A 20729-nucleotide genomic window follows, 5' to 3' on the forward strand; every position below is an offset into this window, starting at 1 on the left:
TAAATAATCATTCTTTGTGTGTACCACAGAGATAAATACTTGCTATACAATTAGATTGAACCAACTTTTTAAACTTCTTATTTTTTTGTTATTAACAAGCTAATATTATCAGTTTCATTCATACAGAAACTTATCTTCACAATTCTCTCAATTTTTGTTCTTAATGTGAGAGTATTCTGTGTGTAATTCTGCTTTCTAGCCATTTGTTCAGTCTTTTTTTTGTCTAGATGGTAAAAAAAAAGATAGAAATCAACTACCAATAGTGTTAGCTACTTCATTACATATAGACTGCACTAAACATCTATAAATATAGAGAAAAATGACTTTACTACAATAAATTTCATTTCTTCTGAGCCTTATCATGCAAATGTCTGGATATATGGATATATATTTAACCATCAAATCATTGTGTTCACCAACTTATGGGATGAGAGACATGGTAATAAGGATATCTACTTTTACATGAATAAGATTTTAAAGAAGTAGTATTCGATTCTGTATAAACACTTTGCACATCTTGTGAATATGATTCAAGATAAATATATAAGCCTTAAGCAATATATCCCCACCTCTTGATGTTTTACATATTACCCAGATTGGTTCTACATATTAAATAAAACCAAAGCCAAGATATTTTCATGGATGAGTTTAATTAAAGTGTGTTTTTCTGCCTTAGAAAAGTTTAATGTAATTTTCAAATGTATGAATGTTAGGTAAATATGTGGCTGGTAAATGTAAAAAAATGTAACTCTCCTTTGTGTTAAAAAAAAAAATGGTTTGACTTTTATTTTGTGAAGAGCTCTATGACTAGAAGCGCTGTATTTTTCAACTTTTTCTCTTGAGTGACCTTCTCATCCTTGAGACTTAGGTTTTGCTAGCCCTCAGGTGAGAAATTACACGTGTTTGTTTTCAAAATATAGGCTGTTGAATGTGGTTATTGTGACTTTTCAAAAAGGTGAGAGAAGGGAGAATTGTCCAGTCCTATAGGGAATGCCTCAGGGTGGGAAGAGACCTAGTTTGCATAAATTCTGTAAAGAGCAGAAACCTGTAGTGTCTCCCCCAGAGGCAGGAAATCAGTGGATATCTAGGGAATTGGGAACTGAAACACAGAAACCTCCAGAGCTGCAGCAAAAATCCTCTGGCCAAGTCTATGGTCAGTGGGAGGGCATTAATAAGAGGTGAGTACATATGCTTCTCAACCAGAGCAGCAGAGCTTTAGGGAATCATTGCAATACAGGATACATGATGTATGCTGTGGAACAATATATATTTTTTTATTTTTTTGAGGTGGAGTCTCGCTCTGTCACCATGCTGGAGTGCAGTGGCACGATCTCAGCTCGCTGCAATCTCTGCCTCCCAGGTTCAAGCGATTCCCCTCCCTCAGTCTCCCAATTAGCTGGGACTATAGGCGTGCACCATCATGCCCAGCTAATTTTTTTGTATTTTAGTAGAGATGGGGTTTCACCATGTTGGCCAGGATGGTCTCGACCTCCTGATCTCATGATCCGCCCGCCTCAGCCTCCCAAAGTGCTGGGATTACAGGTGTGAGCCACCACACCCGGCCAGAACTCTTTTTCCTTCACTTCTTACTGGAATTGATTGTGCAAACCTTGTGTTTCTGATATTATCTATGTGAAATCACTGATACTGGGATATCAGAGCTGGGTTCCTTTTAGATTTGACTGAGAAAAATATATGTAATCATGGGTTGTTTATTATTTTTAAAGCATCATGGAGTAATTAATATCTGAAACATAAGGACATAAATTCATAAATAACAAATCGTATGAAGTATTATAAATGTTAGCACAGACTAAGTTCATAGAATTTTCCACAGAAATTGTAAACTTTTTCACTTAAAGCTGTGTGTACATAGGCCTTATTATAAATGGATTGTGATTCATCACGGAAGCAAAGCTCAACATGTGGTTTCATGAAAATTGATGACCCACATCGATGTCTGTAAGACTATAACTATTGAAGAAAGAGACTGGGGAGAAGAAACTGTTTAAAATGCATAAAAATATTAGTCCTGACTATAAATACTGCAGTAAATTTATGAACTAATTCACAGATGGCAGGGGCATCAGCTATAGGGAATAGGGTTTTCAAACATCCTATTCCCAACCCAGCTATTCACCAGTTGAGGTAAAACAGACTATAAAATTAACTGTCAATAGCAGCACAAGAGCTATTCCCTGTGCTGGGGATGTGCAGCCCAGCACACGGATATAATACTTATCTCAGTGTGTCAGGAGTAAAGTGTATTTCTGAGCTGTCCTTGCCGCACTTACTGGACTGAGTAATAATAATTACAAATGTGATTCTAAATAACTGCTTTCTTTTTGATTTTACAAAAATGCCTACCTCATCAGAGCCATCTGCACAGTCAAAATCTCCATCACACCAGAACCTTGAAGAAACACAGTCCCCATTGGCACAGAGGAAATCTTTCAATGTACATGTCTGTGGCTCTGGGGACAGAAAAACAGCACAGGGTTATTCTATTATATGCAAGGGCATTGTAAAATTTATGACATATGACATGAAGTAGCATTAAAGAAATAAAAAAGAGGTTAGTCAAACAGAACCAACATATTGTTTAGGAAAAGTCTCATGAAGTATCTATGGTACATAATATAATAATTTTTCAAATTTATTTTAAAATCATGAGTACAAAATGGCATGACCAAAACAAGTTGGATCAAAGATAAATGTTCTACTGTTTAATAAAAATAAATCAGCAAAGTAAAATTAAAAGCCTGAAAATGTACCTATTGTCATACTATAACAATGATCCTTTTTAGTTGTTGGAGTTCTATGTCATTCTACGTATTTACTTTAAGTAAGTATGACATTTTGTGACTCTCTGTACCTATGGGACTGCTTATTATTAACTGGGCAGTTAGTCTAGCCTTTGTATTTGACTTTTTATTATGTATTCTAAAAACATTCTAATTATTCAATTTTGTTCCCAGAAAATCTGGAGTTCCTGGAACAAGAAGAGTATATAGGGATAATATTACACAAAGCTAGTTTGTAAGATTCTTCTTTAAAAACTGCACTTGTTTATGCCATTGTTTATTGTGCCCTATATCACTTGCCTGTCAATTTAGATAATTTAGCAGTTATTGATTTAATTATGCTGTCCCATATTCCACATAAGGCATAAGCCAAATACTAATGACTTACTACTTGGCTTAATTCCTATTGGAATATGTTTCATCTGGAAAATGAAGTAGGATTTTAGAAATTCATTCTTACAAGTAACCAATATGACTGCTGGATATCATCTCTTTTTTCATTTTTGTTCTCTAAACAGGACTGATATCTTACATGATGAAAGACTTCTTGTTTTCTCTATTCATTCCTTGTATTTGCAGCTCTATCACACATAATAATATTCTTACTGGGTCAAGAAGCAATAACTAACAGACATTAAGTTTAAGGAATATCCATATGATGCCTGATTTTCTGCACAAAGATTGTGAGTGAATCAGTCTGTATTTGGATTTTGCTCTACACGATCCCTTGGTTTCTACATAGAGAGTAACATCTTGATGGTTTGGTATCATGGGGGCTCCTACATTTCTATATAAAGAAACCCTTTCAGAGGCAGGCACGGCGGCTCATGCCTGTAATCCCAGCTCTTGGGAGGCCGAGGCAGGCAGATCAGTTGAGGTCAGGAATTCAAGACCAGCCTGGCCAATATGGCAAAACCCGACTCTACTAAAGATACAAAAATTAGCCTGACTTGGTGGTAGGCACCTGTAATCCCAGCTACTTGGGAGGCTGAGGTGGGATAATTGCTTGAATCTGGGAGACACAGGCTGCAGTAAGCTAAGATCGTGCCACTGCACTCCAGCCTGGACAATAAAGCAAGATTCTGCCTAAAAAAAAAAAAAAAAAAAAAGAAAAAAGAAAGAAAAGAAACCCTTTCAGAACGTTGGACTGGAAGAACTATAGAAAAAGCAGTGTGTGACAGCAAGCATTTCATTCTACTCTGCTACTTAGTTTAGTTTAAAACAAGACCTTCAAGGTATAAGACAAGGTGCCATTTGATAGAATGGGAAAATGCCCTTAAATGGATAATCTTCTCATGTCCCTACACTCCTTTGTTTAGTAGATGTGACAAAAGAAATTTCCCTTTTTGCTTTTAAAAGGTATTCACATAGATTATGCTTTCATCTTAAAAATAACTATTAATACTAATATTATTTATTATAACAATAATAATAATTATCCTCTACCAATTGCTTATTTCTTGTTAAGTACTAGGTAAAGTTAATGAAACGTACTTGAATTAACTCAGCAATGAATTTTTATAACAACGCTCTAAGGAATGTGCTATACTTGCACCCCGTTTTAGATGCGTAAATTGAGGCACAGAGATAATAAGTAACGTACTTCAAATCACTGAGCGTGCAGAAGAGCTATTAATTGTACTTGAATCAAGACAACCTGATACCAGGGCCTGTACTTTTTCCTAGTAGGCTATATCATTGCTTCCCATACAACTGAGGAAAAAATAAGTGTCCACATATTACAGAGATTAACATTAAAGGCCTGGGAAGTCAAGTGACTTATCTAAGGCACATGGCTAGCAATATCTATTTTATTAATAAAAACAAGAGAAAACTCATATGCTCTTATCATCATTCCATACTGAAGCCATTTTGCCCTCCTGGTTGCAGACACATGCAGTTTTATTCTCAGAGGAAATAAATTATAGTGAAATATGTTCAATTTATTTAACAACGGAAAATAACAGCCAAAATTGTTTTAATGAAAAGAATAAAGAAAGTGTAAATTTAAAATATATCGTACTTACATGTTTAAAAACAGCAGAAGAAACATCTAATTTCATAGAATTGGGAGTTGTAGAATGGGACTAATTCTTCCTCTAATGTTCTAATTTGCCTTTATCCTATTTAAAAGTAAGTGTGCTCATCATATGCTAAACAGCAAAGGCTTCACAGGCCTTGACACACTTTGCTATACAAAGAGTTGAAAGTTGTTGATGTAGGTTAAAAAAGTTATCAAGCCAGTAGTTGAAAGCATTTACCCAAGAGTTCCACAGAATGCTCATTTTCTAGAGACTTTGTCCTAACATTATTAATTATTCTGCTTCAAAATGGCAGTAGAGAGGCTGAGAGATTTGCTGGGAAAAGCTTTTCCAGGGAAAGTGGAAATTCCACATGTTTCTATCATGTTTTTAAAAATGCCAGCAAATCTACTTCTGAATAATAATCATGAATTTTTTATACATACACAAATACCATCAAGGAATAGGGTACCGAGTCTATTTCTAACCATCATTCATATACCTCAGAATCTTTTGCCACTAGATAGCTCAAAAAGAAAATCTCTTGAGGGAAATGTAATTTAGTCATCACGGAAAGTCCTAAGGAATTTTTCCTTATTGCTTATCTTACCTTTGATCTTTTTTGGATAAAGTAAAAGACCAATTTTCAGACTTTATCATGATACTATTTTTCTTGTGAAAGAGAAGAACAACAATAAAATGACTGTAGTAAAAGCTAACCCATCTGAAAAATAAAATTGGATGTGACATTTTCCCCTGTATTTCTAAAATGCTATTTTCATGCTAATTTTTCTCTGATATTACCTATATTCCTGGACCAAGGGTAGATGAGGAACTCCACATGTGAACAATTAGCCAGGTTTTCCATAAACTTCATCTAGACAAGCCAGATTGGCAACCAAGAAGCTTTTGCAGGGTATGCTTTCCATGTTTCAGAAGGCTAATTGGGATTCTTCAATAAGAATAAAATATAGGCCGGGCGCGGTGGCTCAAGCCTGTAATCCCAGCACTTTGGGAGGCCGAGACGGGTGGATCACGAGGTCAGGAGATCGAGACCATCCTGGCTAACACGGTGAAACCCCGTCTCTACTAAAAATACAAAAAAAAAAAAAACTAGCCGGGCGAGGTGGCGGGCGCCTGTAGTCCCAGCTACTCGGGAGGCTGAGGCAGGAGAATGGCGTGAACCCGGGAGGCGGAGCTTGCAGTGAGCTGAGATCCGGCCACTGCACTTCAGCCTGGGCGACAGAGTGAGACTCCGTCTCAAAAAAAAAAATAAAATAATAAAATAAAATATAAAGGGCCAAGTGCGGTGGCTCAAGCCTGTAATCTCAACATTTTGGGAGGTTGAGGTGGGCAGATAACCTGAGGTCAGGAGTTTGAGACCAGTCTGGCCAACATGGTGAAACCCCTTCTCCACTAAAAATACAAAAATTAGCTCGGCACCACCACGCACACCTGTAATTCCAGCTACTTGGGAGCTGAGGCAGGAGAATCACTTGAACCCAGGAGATGGAGGTTGCAGTGAGTCAAGATTGCACCAGCACCACTATACTCCACCCTGGGCAACAAAGTGAGACTCCCTCTCAAAAAAAAAGAAAATAGAACAAAATACAGGGGCATCATATAGACTGATTATTTACTTCAATACTGATTACTGATGGAGGCAAAAACATACAGCCACAGAATTGAAAAGAGCTTTGGAATTCATTTTACACAAAACTGAAGAAAATCATGTTCTGGAAATAAAAGTGGCTTTCAACACCATAGAGTAAATGGCAGAGCAGAAAGACTTGGACTTCAGTTTCTCTACTATCTTAAAAACTCTTGGTGATAAATTCAAAAGTTATATGAATGTCAATGTTAGCATTTGACAAGAATTTTTAGAATACAATTAGTATAACTTACACTCTATACAAATAATCTTCTGATAGAAATTCAGTGTGAAAGCACTAGAAATTCAAATAAGGTAGAAGCAGCTTGTCTATGTAAACCTAAATTTTAAATTACTTGTTATTTTAAAATCGATTGGATTTTTAGTTACTTCTTAATAATGTAAGGATATAAAGTTATTTATTTTGTAAATCAGTAATGTATATGGCATATATGACGTATTTTATTTTTTGTTGCTAAAGATAGTAAGATGTTGAGATTTCTCAATTATTTCCAAACTTCTGATCCAGATTACAAAATAACTCCAATGACAATGAGATTTTCTTGTTTTGAAGAGCAGAAAAAATTGTTCAAGCAGTGTCCCTGCTGAACACTTAACGAGGGAAATGATAAGCAGAGGATGATAAAATGACAATGAACTAATTATCCTATGTAAATATAAAAATATAGAAAGCATATTAAGTTTAAAATGTAGTTGGCAGTTAATTGCCCCACTACTATTTGAACTCTTCCCATCTCTATCAGTGGACTATCTCCAACACAATTTAAAAAGTAAATGCATGAAATCAGATTCATAAACAAAGAAGACCAAAAGTGACTCTAAATTATGTTGCTGTTATTTTTCAGCTACAGTTTTGTGTTACATAATAACGTTTCCAACAACATACAGTGGTGGTGTCATAAATTATAATTTTTTAATGTTTAGATAGGCAAATACATACCATTGTGTTACAATTCCCTATAGTATTCAGTACAGTAACATGCTGTATAGGTTTGTAGCCTACAAGCAATTAGCTGAACCATATAGTTTAGGTGTGTAGTAGTCTGTACCATCTATGTTTGTGTAAGTACACTTGATGCTGTTCACACAATGACAAAATTGTCTAGTGACAAATTTCTCAAAATGCATCCCCACTGTTAAGCGACACATGATGATCTAGGTTGATTTATATGTCTGTGATATGTTTCACTACTTAATAATAGCTAACAATAACTGCCAAACATGAATCAAAGTGCATAACATTGATCAATACTATTTAGAAAATAGGACAACATATACCACATACCTAATATTTTAGGACAGCGATGTGCGCGTGTGTGTGTGTGTGTGTGTGTGTGTGTGTGTGTGTGTGTTTACAATTATTTTAATAGATAACAATTGTAAATATCTTGATAGATTTTAGTACAGCAATAGTATTTTCTTCTAAGGCTTGTTTCAATGTGACTAATATTTTGGTGCTCCCCAAATATATAACTGAATTATTTTCTCATTCTTTATTGACTAAATGTCTGCCTATGTAGAACTATTGTCAATGTCGAAAGCTTCCCATTTCTTCTGGCCTATTCAAAATAGCCTCTTGAAATCCTATTCAATTATCTAGACCCCTGGATCCAACCTCTTACATACTCTTACATGTTCAAAACATGTGAATATACTTTCATATTTGCCCTAACATACTCTGACACTCCTCTTACATGTGTAAAATGTGAACATACTCTTATACTTGTCCCATATATGCCTACTACTCTTCCATATTACAACTGTAAAATGCTTCATTCTTGTTCACTGTCATCTCTCCTCTGCAACTTCATCAATATGACTTGCCTTAGTCAACAAGCTCAGAGTGAACAGACACTAAAAGAGAACCACACATAATTGGGTATTTTATACTGAAATGCTTGATACTGCAACCACTTCCCTCACTTTTTCTTAAGGACACTGTGGCTACAGTGATTTATCACTGAGTTTCCACAGTGACAAGCGAGAGTAAGAGTCAATGTTCTTTCTCCTTGCTTTCTTGTGCCAAAGGCTGACTTTTAGATGTCAGTACAATGATATTCAGCCACTTAGAAAAACCCAGCAGACTCAGAAGCAGGTGAGCCCTTTCTTCTTCTCCTGTTTTTCTTATTATAAAAGTAGGCTAACTTCTCACATAGATTCAACCACCCCCTGAATAAAAGTTCTCCAAGACATGTCTTCAGAGTTGGCCTCTCATCCACCCTCTTCTGCTTTCAACATCCTTCCATTATAAGGCATTTGCTCTCAGTTACCTTATTGATGATTAACACCAAATATATCAAGAAAAAATCTAAGTAGACATTTGTACACTTAAGTTCTGGTTCATAAATAAGCAGAAAGTATATGCATAATTGTGGGGGGATTTTTTATATTTATGCTTCTATCCCTACCAGCTCCACCCCATCAGAATTTTACTTTAATCATTAAGTGGATCAGAGAACTTCCATACATAGTTTTTAAAAACTGGTGTTTAGAGAAATCTAAAACTCTATTGACTCTCTGCAGTGCTCTTTATCTTTCTAAAGACTATGACCTGTTAGAAGATATGTATGTAAAGAGGGAGTTATAAAAGTTTCTATATGCAGGATATTCTATAATCACAATAATCCGGAGATTTCATGTTTAATATACTTCATTCCCAAAGACAGGTCAGATTAAGTTGTGAAAGTTATCCAAAACATTAGTTGGTACTTTGCAAGCCAAATATCTGAGTGGTTTATTCAGGCTTTCACTCTACTAATTATATGCTTTCATATAACGTATTCCTATGTAGATTTAGTCTTCTGCCTCTGGGGAAATGAATGCTCTTAGTCCAATGAGATGTCTGCAAGAATAGACACTATCATTATTAATCTGCATTAAGTCTTCTTGGAAGTACCAGACATAAATATTTAATAAATGGAATTTGATTATTATGTTATTTTAAACATGCTTGTGTAGCTTTCTTTGTTTAAATGACAGTGTATAAAAGTGCCAATAAGAAATATACTCAGACCGAATGTGGCCAGCTCACGCCTTTAATCCGCACACATTGGGAGGCCGGGGTTTATCGCCTGGGCCCAAGAGTTAGCGATCAGCCTGGACAACATGGCAAGATCCCATCTCTACAAATTATAAAGAAAAGAAAACTAGCCAGGTGTGGTGGCATGCTTCCATAGTCGCAGCTGGAAGGCTGAGGTGGGAGGAACACCTGATCCTGGGAGATCAAGGCTACAGTAAGTTGTGATCATGCCACTGCTCTCCAGCCTGAGCAACAGAGTGAGACTTTGTCTCAAAAAATACATACGTATTTTTTGGTCTCAGTATTTAAGGTCTCAGTATATGTATTTCAGTATATATATATATATTCTGAAATAAATGCTACAATCTGGAGATACTGTCACAATTTTATATAACTGCCATACTCTTCAGAAAGTAAAATTTTGGGATAATTATTATTTTTAAATGTATTATATAAAAATGGAGAAGACAGATGGTAACAATAGTGTTATTCTATTTTCAGAGAAATGCATCCTGAATATATAAGGTGTTGACTACCCTAGAGAGAATAAGTGATATTTCACTGAAATATGCTCATGGGTGAATTTGTAATGTAAAAGGATTTGAGACTGAAATGAAATGACTACCATTTGTTAAAGAATGAGATGTTTTACAGTGACTCCACATCATTCAGCTCATTGTGTGAACTTGCATCAATGGTTTCCTTCATTGCCTACTAAGGGTTTGCATTAAACCTCATGATAGTTTCCTACCAATTATGAGAACTGTAACAAAATAACTCTCAGGATAAGTATTTCGATAATTCTACCATTTGAGATTCAGGTCAATGTAGTCTGAATATTCTCATCCAAATGTGAATATATGTATAAAAATGTGAGCCATAAGACAGATAGGTTCAAATTTATACCTTAACAGAATTAAAAATTGCCATCCTGCTTATGGAATGGGCTGTCAAGCTCATAACATTATTAGGAAGAGTTACTTACTACAGTTTTCTTCATCTGAGTTATCACTGCAGTCATTTTGGCTATCACACCGCCAGTGATCTGGAATACAGTTGTTGTTTTTACACTGGAATTCATGAGGTCCACAAGTCTTTTTATCTGTAATGGAAGGAACCAGAGTTTGCATTGTAGATTTCCATGAAGACATCCCTCACAATGTCCTGACTGCCATGACAAGTCCATGGCATATAATGTTTCCTTAATTCAGTTACTAAGAAGCATCCTTAGGAAAAATTGAAGGCAAGTGCTAAGGAAAATCTATTTTTTGGCCTTGTTTTATGTTGTTATTGTTCATGCTTTCACTGTGAGCTAATTAGGAAGAAACCGATTGGACCATCCAAGCAAAGTCAACACAAATCAGTTTTCAAAAAATCAAAATTGGCCGGGCATGGTGGCTCATGCCTGTAATCCCAGCACTTTGGACAGTTGTCCTTTCATTTAGGACACATCCTCTCTTCTCCACCCTGTATTTCTGCTATAAAGCAACAAAATATATGGTTATTATTACAATTCTACGGTTGTCATCTTGTGTTTCTCCCTAAGGAGCTCTTATTTATAATCGATCTGTGATTAGCTGCTCTTTCTAAATCCTGGCCACTGCCCATTCACAAACTCATTGGTTATCATAATGTTTCATATGTGTATAGAGTTTGAATATTAATTATGGGCCATCTCACATGAACCTTTAAACAATTCCACTGAGTACCAGGAAAAGTATTAACTAGCCTTTCACTTTACAGATGGTGAAATAAAAACTTTTGGAAATTTAGGAACTTAATACATTTTCACTATCATTAAATGGCACAGCCAATATAAAAGAAGTGTGCTTCTACTCCTGATCTAGTGCTATTTACAACAAATGTAACTTACATGTATATCAGCTAGAATCAGAAAGCATGTAATAAGAATTTATTTAAAGTTTAAATCATATGTATTAAAACTATAATATTGAACTATTTATAGCTAAAACAGTGCTCCATCAAACCTTAATGTGCATACATATAAGTCATTTGGGAATTTTGCTAAAATGGAAATTGAGATTCAGTAGGTCTGGGTTTCTAACGAGCTAGCTGGCAATAATATTGCCTTTTGTCTATGAAACACACTGAATAGCAAGATTCTGGAGTAACAAAATTATGAATTAAATAACATTAAAATGATAAAATTATAAGCCTCAATACACAATCTAGAACACATTTCTCTTTCATGTACTCAGATAAACTCCTTATCATCCATACTAGAGATGGACAGTGAAGTGCTTCCAGTCTCAGACTAGTAAAACAAATCAGCTAAAGGAGTGGGTAAGTTATTGGTGGTGGTTCTTACGCTTTACTTTAAAATGCAACTTATAGAATTCAGACTCAAATACATTAAAAAAACAAAGTGATTCTTCCCATCCATGAGTAGGGATGTTCTTTTATTTGTTTGTGTCCTCTTTTACTTTGTTGACCAGTGGTTTGTAGTTTTCCTTGGATGGGATCTAATTAAACTAAAGAGGTTCTGCACAGAAAAAAATAAAATAAAATAAAATAACTACCATCAGAGCGAACACACAACCTACAGAATGGGAGAAAACTTTTGCAACCTACCCATCTGACAAAGGGCTAATATCCAGCATCTATAAATAACTTAAACAAATTTACAAGAAAATCAACCCCATCAAAAAGTGGGCAAAGGATATGAACACACTTCTCAAAAGAAGACATATATGCAGCCAACAGACACATTAAAAAATGCTCATCATCACTGGCCATCAGAGAAATGCAAATCAAAACCACCATGAGATACCATCTCACACCAGTTAGAATGGCAATCATTAAAAAGTCAGGAAACAACAGGTGCTGGAGAGGTTGTGGAGAAATAGGAACACTTTTACACTGTTGCTGGGACTGTAAACTAGTTCAACCATTGTGGAAGACAGTGTGGTGATTCCTCAAGGATCTAGAACTAGAAATACCAGTTTACCCAGTGATCATATTACTGGGTATATACCCAAAGGATTATAAATCATGCTGCTATAAAGACACATGCACATGTAATGTTTATTGCGGCACTATTCACAATAGCAAAGACTTGGAACCAACCCATATGTCCATCAATGGTAGACTGGATTAAGAAAATGTGGCACATATACAACATGGAACACTATGTAGCCACAAAAAAGGACGACTTCATATCCTTTGTAGGGACATGGACAAAGCTGGAAACCATCATTCTGAGCAAACTATCACAAGGACAGAAAACCAAACACCGCATATTCTCACTCATAGGTGGGAATTGAACAATGAGAACACATGGACACGGGGCGGGGAACGTCACACACCAGGGCCTGTTGTGGGGTAGGGGGAAGGGGGAGGGATAGCATTAGGAGAAATACCTAATGTAAATGACGAGTTAATGGGTGCAGCACACCAACATGGCACATGTATACATATGTAACAAACTTGCACATTGTACACATGTACCTTAGAACTTGAAGTATAATAATAATAATAAAAAAAAAGAAAGCAAAAGTGACTTAGGTATACTTACGAAAATTAAATACTGAACATCTATTGAGGATCCACCCTAACTCTTGACTAAGCATTTTCATACACAGGATCACATCTAATCCTCATAATATTTTTAAGAAGTATTATTATATGTATTTAAACATATGAGGAAAATAACTCTCAAAACACTTAATTTGTCCAATCTCACAAATATGTTAAATGGCAAAGGAGGAATTTATATCCAGCTCCAGCTTCAACAACATTTTATTAGAAAAATTCTTATGATAGATTTCAAATGCGTTTTTCTACTTAAAAAAAAAAAAGTGTTGTCTGAATTTCTCTTCTTCCGTTCCTTCCTGCCTGCTAATAATTATTCAGAATGTAACTTATGTCAGGTGCAATGTTTTCTGTCTTATATTATATCCACCTTGTCTGTGTTATGTTTAACTTTAGGTTAAAAATTTGGCCTAAATTTCACGAAATTTCTAATGTAACATTCTACACACAATCAGGAAATATGTTAGACTGAATGACTACTGAAAATAGGTTTTGAACTGAACAATTTGGATGTCTATTTTATTTTCCAGTTAAAATAAACTCTGAAAATACTGCTCTATGTATAAATATTAGTCTTATTTACTCCTTGCATGTATTACTTGTACTATTTTTTTTTTCTTTTTGGAGATGGAGTCTCACTCTATCCTGCAGGATGGAGTGCAGTGGCGTGATCTTGGCTCCCTGAACCTCCACTTCCCTGGTTCAAGTGATTCTCCTGCCTCAGCCTTCCGAGCAGCCAGGATGATACGTGCACACCACCATGTCTGGCTAATTTTTGTATTTTTAGTAGAGACTGGGTTTCGCCATGTAGGCCAGGCTGGTCGTGAACCTCTGACCTCAGGTGATCCGTCTGTCTCGGCTTCACAATGTGTTGGGATTACAGGTGCGAGTCACCACTCCCGGGCCACTTGTACTATTTTTAAATAATGTCTTAAAATTTTAGAATGTAAGAAAATAAGAAAGATCAGACTAGACCAGAAAAATAGCCCATGTAATCCAGTTTTATAACACTAATTCTCAGCATAACAATTCTCCTTGACTGCCAAAGGTTAGTATTTGGTACTGACAATTAATTTATTCCTAAATCCCTTTTGTATTTTTTTCTATATTTAAACATTTGTATCATAGTTTGTGTTTAAAAATATCTGCACCTATTTCTTGACAAAAACAAGTTAGAGTTCATTGCTAAAATTTCCTTTTGGGGAGTGAAGACAGAGTAATGCAGGAAACATTAATTGCCTTATGTAAAGTTATACAAATTTTATGTTTCCAGGTTATTTAAGTTTTTTGATCCATGAAATTACTTGTAAAAATTCCAAATACAAACTACACAGCATTGTTCTGCATTTCAAACCTCCCTTGAGGTGTGTGTGTGTGTGTGCACGCGTGCACACACACACACACACACACACACAGACACATTTTAGAGGGGGGACTGTATGAGTAAGGCCTAAAACATCGGTTCTCAAATTGGTTATACATTAAAATCACTTGGGGAACTTTAAAATATCTCTTTGCCCAAACCATATCCCATATCAAATCAATATCTGGGGTATGATCCAGACATCAGTATTCATTAAAGCTAGTCTATGATTCCAATGAGAAACCAGAATTAAAAATCACTGGCTCAAAAAACTGATATAAAACAGAACATATATATTTCCACATTATATTACCTCCGGAGTTAATATAAAATGCTCACAATATATAATGTTTTACATTAGTTTATATTGTTAAATGAAATTCAAATATCTCATTACTCCCCTTTTCAAGTGTTGGAGAAAGTATGGAGTAAGTATGGAGAAAACAAATATAGTATGTAGAAACTTGTTTTCATTTTAAACATATTATCACATAATATATGTGATACTAGTAATAAATTTGATTCTCCCAGAAAGGTAAGATGAGAGACTTTCAAATAAGAGAATTATATGTAGTGTATAATGTAATACTATTGGTGTTTGCATACGGATGGGATATTTCTGAAAAGGGATTTAAAAATCTAGCACTAGGGATGCCTCTGGGAGCAAGACATGGAGAAGTGAAATAGAAAACAACAGTGGGAATGAAATTTAAATTTCTCTTTAGACCCAAATGAATCTACTAACTACTGCAAGTAATAAGTAAATTTAAGAAGGTAATAGAATGTATGATCAATATATAAATTTAATTGTATTTTTATATGTTAGCAATAAACAAAAATGAAACAAATTGACAATGGCATCAATGAAAAAACACCTGCTTATGCATAAATCTAGCCAAATTTATGTATGATCTTTATACTGAAGACTACAAAACATTGCTGAGAAAAATTGAATAATGCCTAAGAAATGCAGATACATATCATGTTTATGGATTAGAAAACTGAAAATTGTTTAAAATGTTCATTTTTTCCAAAGTTTTATGTATATATAATCATATATATATATAATTACTTTAATCAATGTCAAATTACAGCAAGTTTTTTTTTTTTTTAAGAAATAGATAAGATTGTTTAGATTGATGTAGAATTACATGGAAAAGGCTGAGCATGGGAGTGGCTCACGCCTGTAATCCCAGCATTTTGGGAGGCCGAGGCTGGTGGATCACAAGGTCAGGAGTTCGAGATCAGCGTGGCCAACTGATTGAAATCCCGTCTCTACTAAAAAATATGAAAATTAGCTGGGTGTGGTGGCATGTGCCTGCAGTCCCAGCTACTTCGGAAGCTGAGGCAGGAGAATCACTTGAACTCGGGAGACAGAGGTTACAGTGAGCCATGCCGTGCCATTGCACTCCAGCCTAGGTGACAAGAGTGAGACTCTGTGTAAAAAACAAATAAACAAACAAACAAACAAAAAAGAAAAACATGGAAATGCAAAGGTTGTAGAATAATCAAACATTTCTTGGAAAAGAAAAATTAAGCTGGAGAATTTATAGTACTTGGTTGTAAGACTTACTATAAAGCTACAGTAATCAAAAGAATGTACTATTGGACAAAATGAATTAAAAAATTAGTAATGTCAATTGAGTTTTGATAAAGGCCTCTAGTCAATTTAATGAAGAAAGGCAAGTCTTTTAAAACAAATATTGCTAAAACAAGTGGTTATCTCTATAAAAAAGCATAAATCTCCATCCCCTGCCATACATAAAAAAAATCTGAGAGTATAAACATAATGTAAAATTTCTAGAGTATAGGAAAATACTCTTATAATGTTGGAAAAGATAAGGGTTACTTGGAAAGGCATCAAAACAAAAAGCATTCACAGTAAAATAAAAAAAAAAATGACAAATTTGACTTCAACACAATTAAAATGTTTTGGTCTTTAAAAGACACCATTAACCAACTGAAGAGATGAGGGACATATCATTAAATAATGAGACTTATCACATACATATCTTAGAAAGGACTTATTCAGAATACATAAAAATTCTTATATTTGTATATAATATAAGCCTACCCACTTGCAGGCAAACACTTGAACAGAAACTTCCCCCCCCACACACAAAACATATTTGAGTAGCAAATAAAGGTTCTCAAAATTATTAGTCATCGAGCTAATGCAAATAAAAACTACAATGAGATACCACTATATATTTACTGGAATTACTGAAATCAAAAAGGCCATATCTAATTTTTATGAGAATATGGAGGACCTAGACTCTCTTGCTGGTTTTCATAAAGGTAAACATATCTACCATGTGACTCAGCAGTTTTACTTGTAGGTATTCACCAAATAAAAATAAAAGTAAATATTTATAAAACTAATTTGTATAAGACATGTTATTGCTATAACCTTTCTGATTATGATAAGCAACCTTATCATAACTATTAACTACTAAATCATTCAAATTGGAATATATTCATAAAATTGAATATTACCCAAGAATAAAAAAACTAAATTCTTAACATACAATATGTCAAAAATATTTTTGACAGCATTAAAAAATATTTGACAGCATTATGCAAATGAAAAAGCCACAAGCAAAATAATGGATATCATATCTATGTATATAAAATCCAAATACAAACAAAACTAATCCATGGTGATAGAAGAATTAGTGGATGTGAAGAGGAGTGTTTGGGAAATTGATTGAAAAGAGCATCAGGGAAGTGTCTGCCTAGAAGAAAAGTTTCTGTAACTTCTTTTGGGTGTGTGTTACATATTGTATACAGTAGAAGAAAATCATCAAACTGAATAAGATCTGTGCATTTCATTTTGTTTTAATTAAAAATTGCCTTGCTATTAGAATTGCAAGGAGTTTTAAAAATCCCAAATAATTACACCACGATAAAATATTATTCATGTAGTCCCTGAATACTTAGGTATTATCAGCATGGAAAGGTAGTATGAGTTACAGAGAATTGCCTGTAAAACAAAACAAAACAAAAGCAAAAACAAACTTCCTTAGAGCCTCAGAATTTAAGCCCCAGAATTTAAATGCTTTATATTAATTAACTATAAGCAATAGAAAAAAGAAAAAGTACATATATTTTTTTCAAGATATTTATTTATTTGACATTTGAGGCTACCATGTTTTTATTCTGTTTCATAATTAAAATGAAACAATTATTCTATTTATGCTCATCAATCATGTAAGTTTTAAGGCATTCTCAAAATTTTGCACATATTCTAAAGTAATAGAAAACATACCATGGCTGGAGTAAGACTGTCTGGATTCAAGTTGCTACTTCCCTGTTTCATCATGTAGCATTGAACAAATGATCGAACTGTGCTGAGATTCAGTCTCAATGATAATAAAAGAGGAATATGAATATCCTATACATGTGAAAGGAAAATAAATCTCAGGACCCTAAAATCACTAAGACAAGGGAAAAGTCAAGCTGAGAATTACATCAAGCAAACCTGCCTTTCATTTCATTCTTAAATAAGATAGCTACAAGGATGTTTTTTAAGCTACATACCTCCCTCACAACTTTCTCACCTCAAGATATTTACTCTAAAACAGTTCCGTTGAATTTCACCCTGGCTGTCTAAACTGTGTGTTTATCTTCACAGGTGCGGGGACAGAAGATCATCCCTCTGTTCACCTGAGACAAATGCATACCCGATTGCTTCCTCTGCCCTGTTGTTTATGTAAAAATGCAGGTTGAATGAGCCAGATGAAGTTGTGTGATCAGTGCAGGGATTCAAAAGAATGCAATCTTTTTTTGTTTGTTTTTGGAGACGGGATCTTGTTCTGTCACCCAGGCTGGAGTGCAGTGACACAATCTCAGCCCACTGCAACCTCTACCTCCTGAGTTCAAGTGATTCTCCTGTCTCAGCCTCCTGAGTAGCTGGGACTACAGGTGTGTGCTACCACACCGGGCTAATTTTTGTACTTTTAGTAGAGACCAGTGCTTTCCTATATATCCTAACTATAATACATGTGATTCAGTTTATAGGATATAAATTGTCTAAAATTGCATCTTCTTTAGGAGTGCCCAAGGTTTTATTTTAATCTGTCAATTTCAGGATGTTTTCATGCTTTCATGTTTTCTGTACCACTTTTTTTTTCTCCTGAAAACATTCTAAATAAACATTCATCACAATTTTTTCCACTAATATCTAACAATTAAAACGTTAGATATAGGCCTTTCGTATATAACTTTTTTTTTTTTTTTTTTTTTTTTTTTCCCAGAGACAGTATTTTGCTCTGTCACCTAGTCTGGAGTGCAGTGGTGCAACCATAGCTCACTGCAACCTTGACCTCCTGGACTCAAGTGATCCTCCCATCTCAGCTTCCCAAGTAGCCTGGACTACAGGCACACATCACCAAGCCTGGCTAATTTATTTTCTTTTATTTTTTTGTAGAGACAGAGTGTAAGTTTCCCACTCTACATTGATTTCTTTTTTGTTAGCTTTGTGGCAGAGGTCAAAATAAATGTATTATATTACTGGGGAAAACCACCAATTATTCAATGAATATGTGAAATAAAGCCTGTTGTGTATATATGTAACTTTGTTGTATATTAAATATGTAGCAAACTAATAAATCAGTAGCTACCTAAACAAATTGAAATTATATACTGTTTCACGATTAATGTTTGTTTCTAAAGTGAAAACCACTTGTAAATCAGCCATGTGTTTTATTCAACTGACCAGAAAAATCGTTTTGTTACTTTTTTTTTAAGTTTGCTATTAGTTTGAAAATATCATATATAAAACCATTTTAGAGTGAAGTTAGGAAGAGGACTTTAATTTGGGGTTTAAGAAATTAGAAATATGATGTTTGGTCCTTCTTGCTACTGCTCTTTTGTAGTTAAGATTTTTCATCTTCTATTTCAGGAAACATGATGATTACAAATAGTTGGGTAACAGGTAATAATTTTGGTTACCAATAATAAATAAATAAATATAGTAATGGAAATACTGAGGTGAAAAGAACTGTGGGAACAATGAAGTTAAGCTTCAATCACGGCAGCTCCTTGTTTCTTTGATATCCAGATTATAACGTTATGAAGTCAGAAGGATGTAGTTAGAACTGGCAAACTTTTATAGAAGACCTCATCTTCTCTTGGGAGACAGGTTAACTATCTCTTAACTATCAAAGCATGACCTTTTATAGAGAAGTCATTATTTTCTCTTTCTAAATCAACTTTATACAATTCTGTTCTCTTATTCTAAACACTCCTCAACATCTCTTTTTACATTATAAGGAAACAAATAACCATATATGCTGTCTTGCAAATGTACTAAATCTCCTTGACTGATTACAGGTTCACCCAAAGTGGTGGCAGACATGAGGAGAATATATTCTCTGCCTCCTTTTCTGTAGCCTGTAGGGTTTACCGGCACAATTTTTTTTTTTTTTTTTTTTTGGTGGATATGTACTTAGTAAATATATACCATTCTTATTGTTTTAATCAGCTTTCATTTTTGTTTTATTTTTTGAAACTACTGTTCTCATACCTGGTGAAGCTGTTAATTCTGGATTCCTACTTCCACTACCACAAGGGAGGACAGCCTGACCTAGTGTGGCCTACTGCCTACTGCCCTAGAGCACAGTTGGTCCAGGGTAATTTCCTGCTTAAATGTGATTGATCATTATGATTTTACATTAGAGAGTCATCAAGGAGGCAGTACAAGGACTGTATGGTGGCCTGGTGATATCCTCAGGAACTGACATTTCTATCTTTCTGCTCCACCATCCATGACTGCTAGAACTCAAGACATAACCTTCCAGGCCAGAGGAAAAGGGACAGAAGGGCAAAGGAAGAAGCCCTTCCATGTTGAGAAAACTACCCTTGAACCATTTTCTTGGAAGTCCCACATAACTCTCTGTTTCTATCTCAATGCTCAGAACTTAGTCACATGACAACACAAGGGAAGCTGGAAAATGTGATAACTTCTAGATAGCAATATGTCAAGCTAAGAGGTAAAGTTCTGTGTCTAAGGAGAACGCAAAAGTAAAATGGTATAGAAACAGGCAATTAGAAGTTTCTGTCGATAACCTAGGAAGGTCAATGAAAGTTGTTTGAGGTCATTCCTATAGATTTTGGAAGAGATTATTTTTTTCCCATTGAGATTGTAAGGATCATAACCTCACATTTCTAGGGGTCATTTTAAGAACTAGTGACCCAGAAGACACCAATAGAGTAATGACATATATATAAAGGGAGAACAAAATGAGATTGCTATTTAATGACTATATGTGAATACTTGGATCCAAATTCTGCCCCA

General features: G+C 34.8%; 1 protein-coding gene across 4 annotated transcripts in view; it reads right to left on the bottom strand.

Annotated features, from left to right (window-relative positions):
• The window catches only part of LRP1B (LDL receptor related protein 1B), a 1954889-nt gene that overhangs the window by 147457 nt on the left and 1786703 nt on the right, over window positions 1–20729 (bottom strand). For all 4 annotated transcript variants that reach the window (XR_012421093.1, XM_005573071.4, XM_015433154.3 and 1 more), the window contains 2 exons: window positions 10502–10618; window positions 2368–2474 (listed from right to left, as the gene is read on the bottom strand). Coding sequence is in view for 3 of the 4 variants with exons in the window: in XM_005573071.4 (XP_005573128.4) it covers window positions 2368–2474; window positions 10502–10618 (224 nt within the window). In the remaining variant the exon portion in view is untranslated. The remainder of the gene's footprint in view (window positions 1–2367; window positions 2475–10501; window positions 10619–20729) is intronic.

Source organism: Macaca fascicularis, chromosome 12 (genome assembly GCF_037993035.2).
Source record: "Macaca fascicularis isolate 582-1 chromosome 12, T2T-MFA8v1.1".
Lineage (NCBI taxonomy): Eukaryota > Metazoa > Chordata > Mammalia > Primates > Cercopithecidae > Macaca > Macaca fascicularis.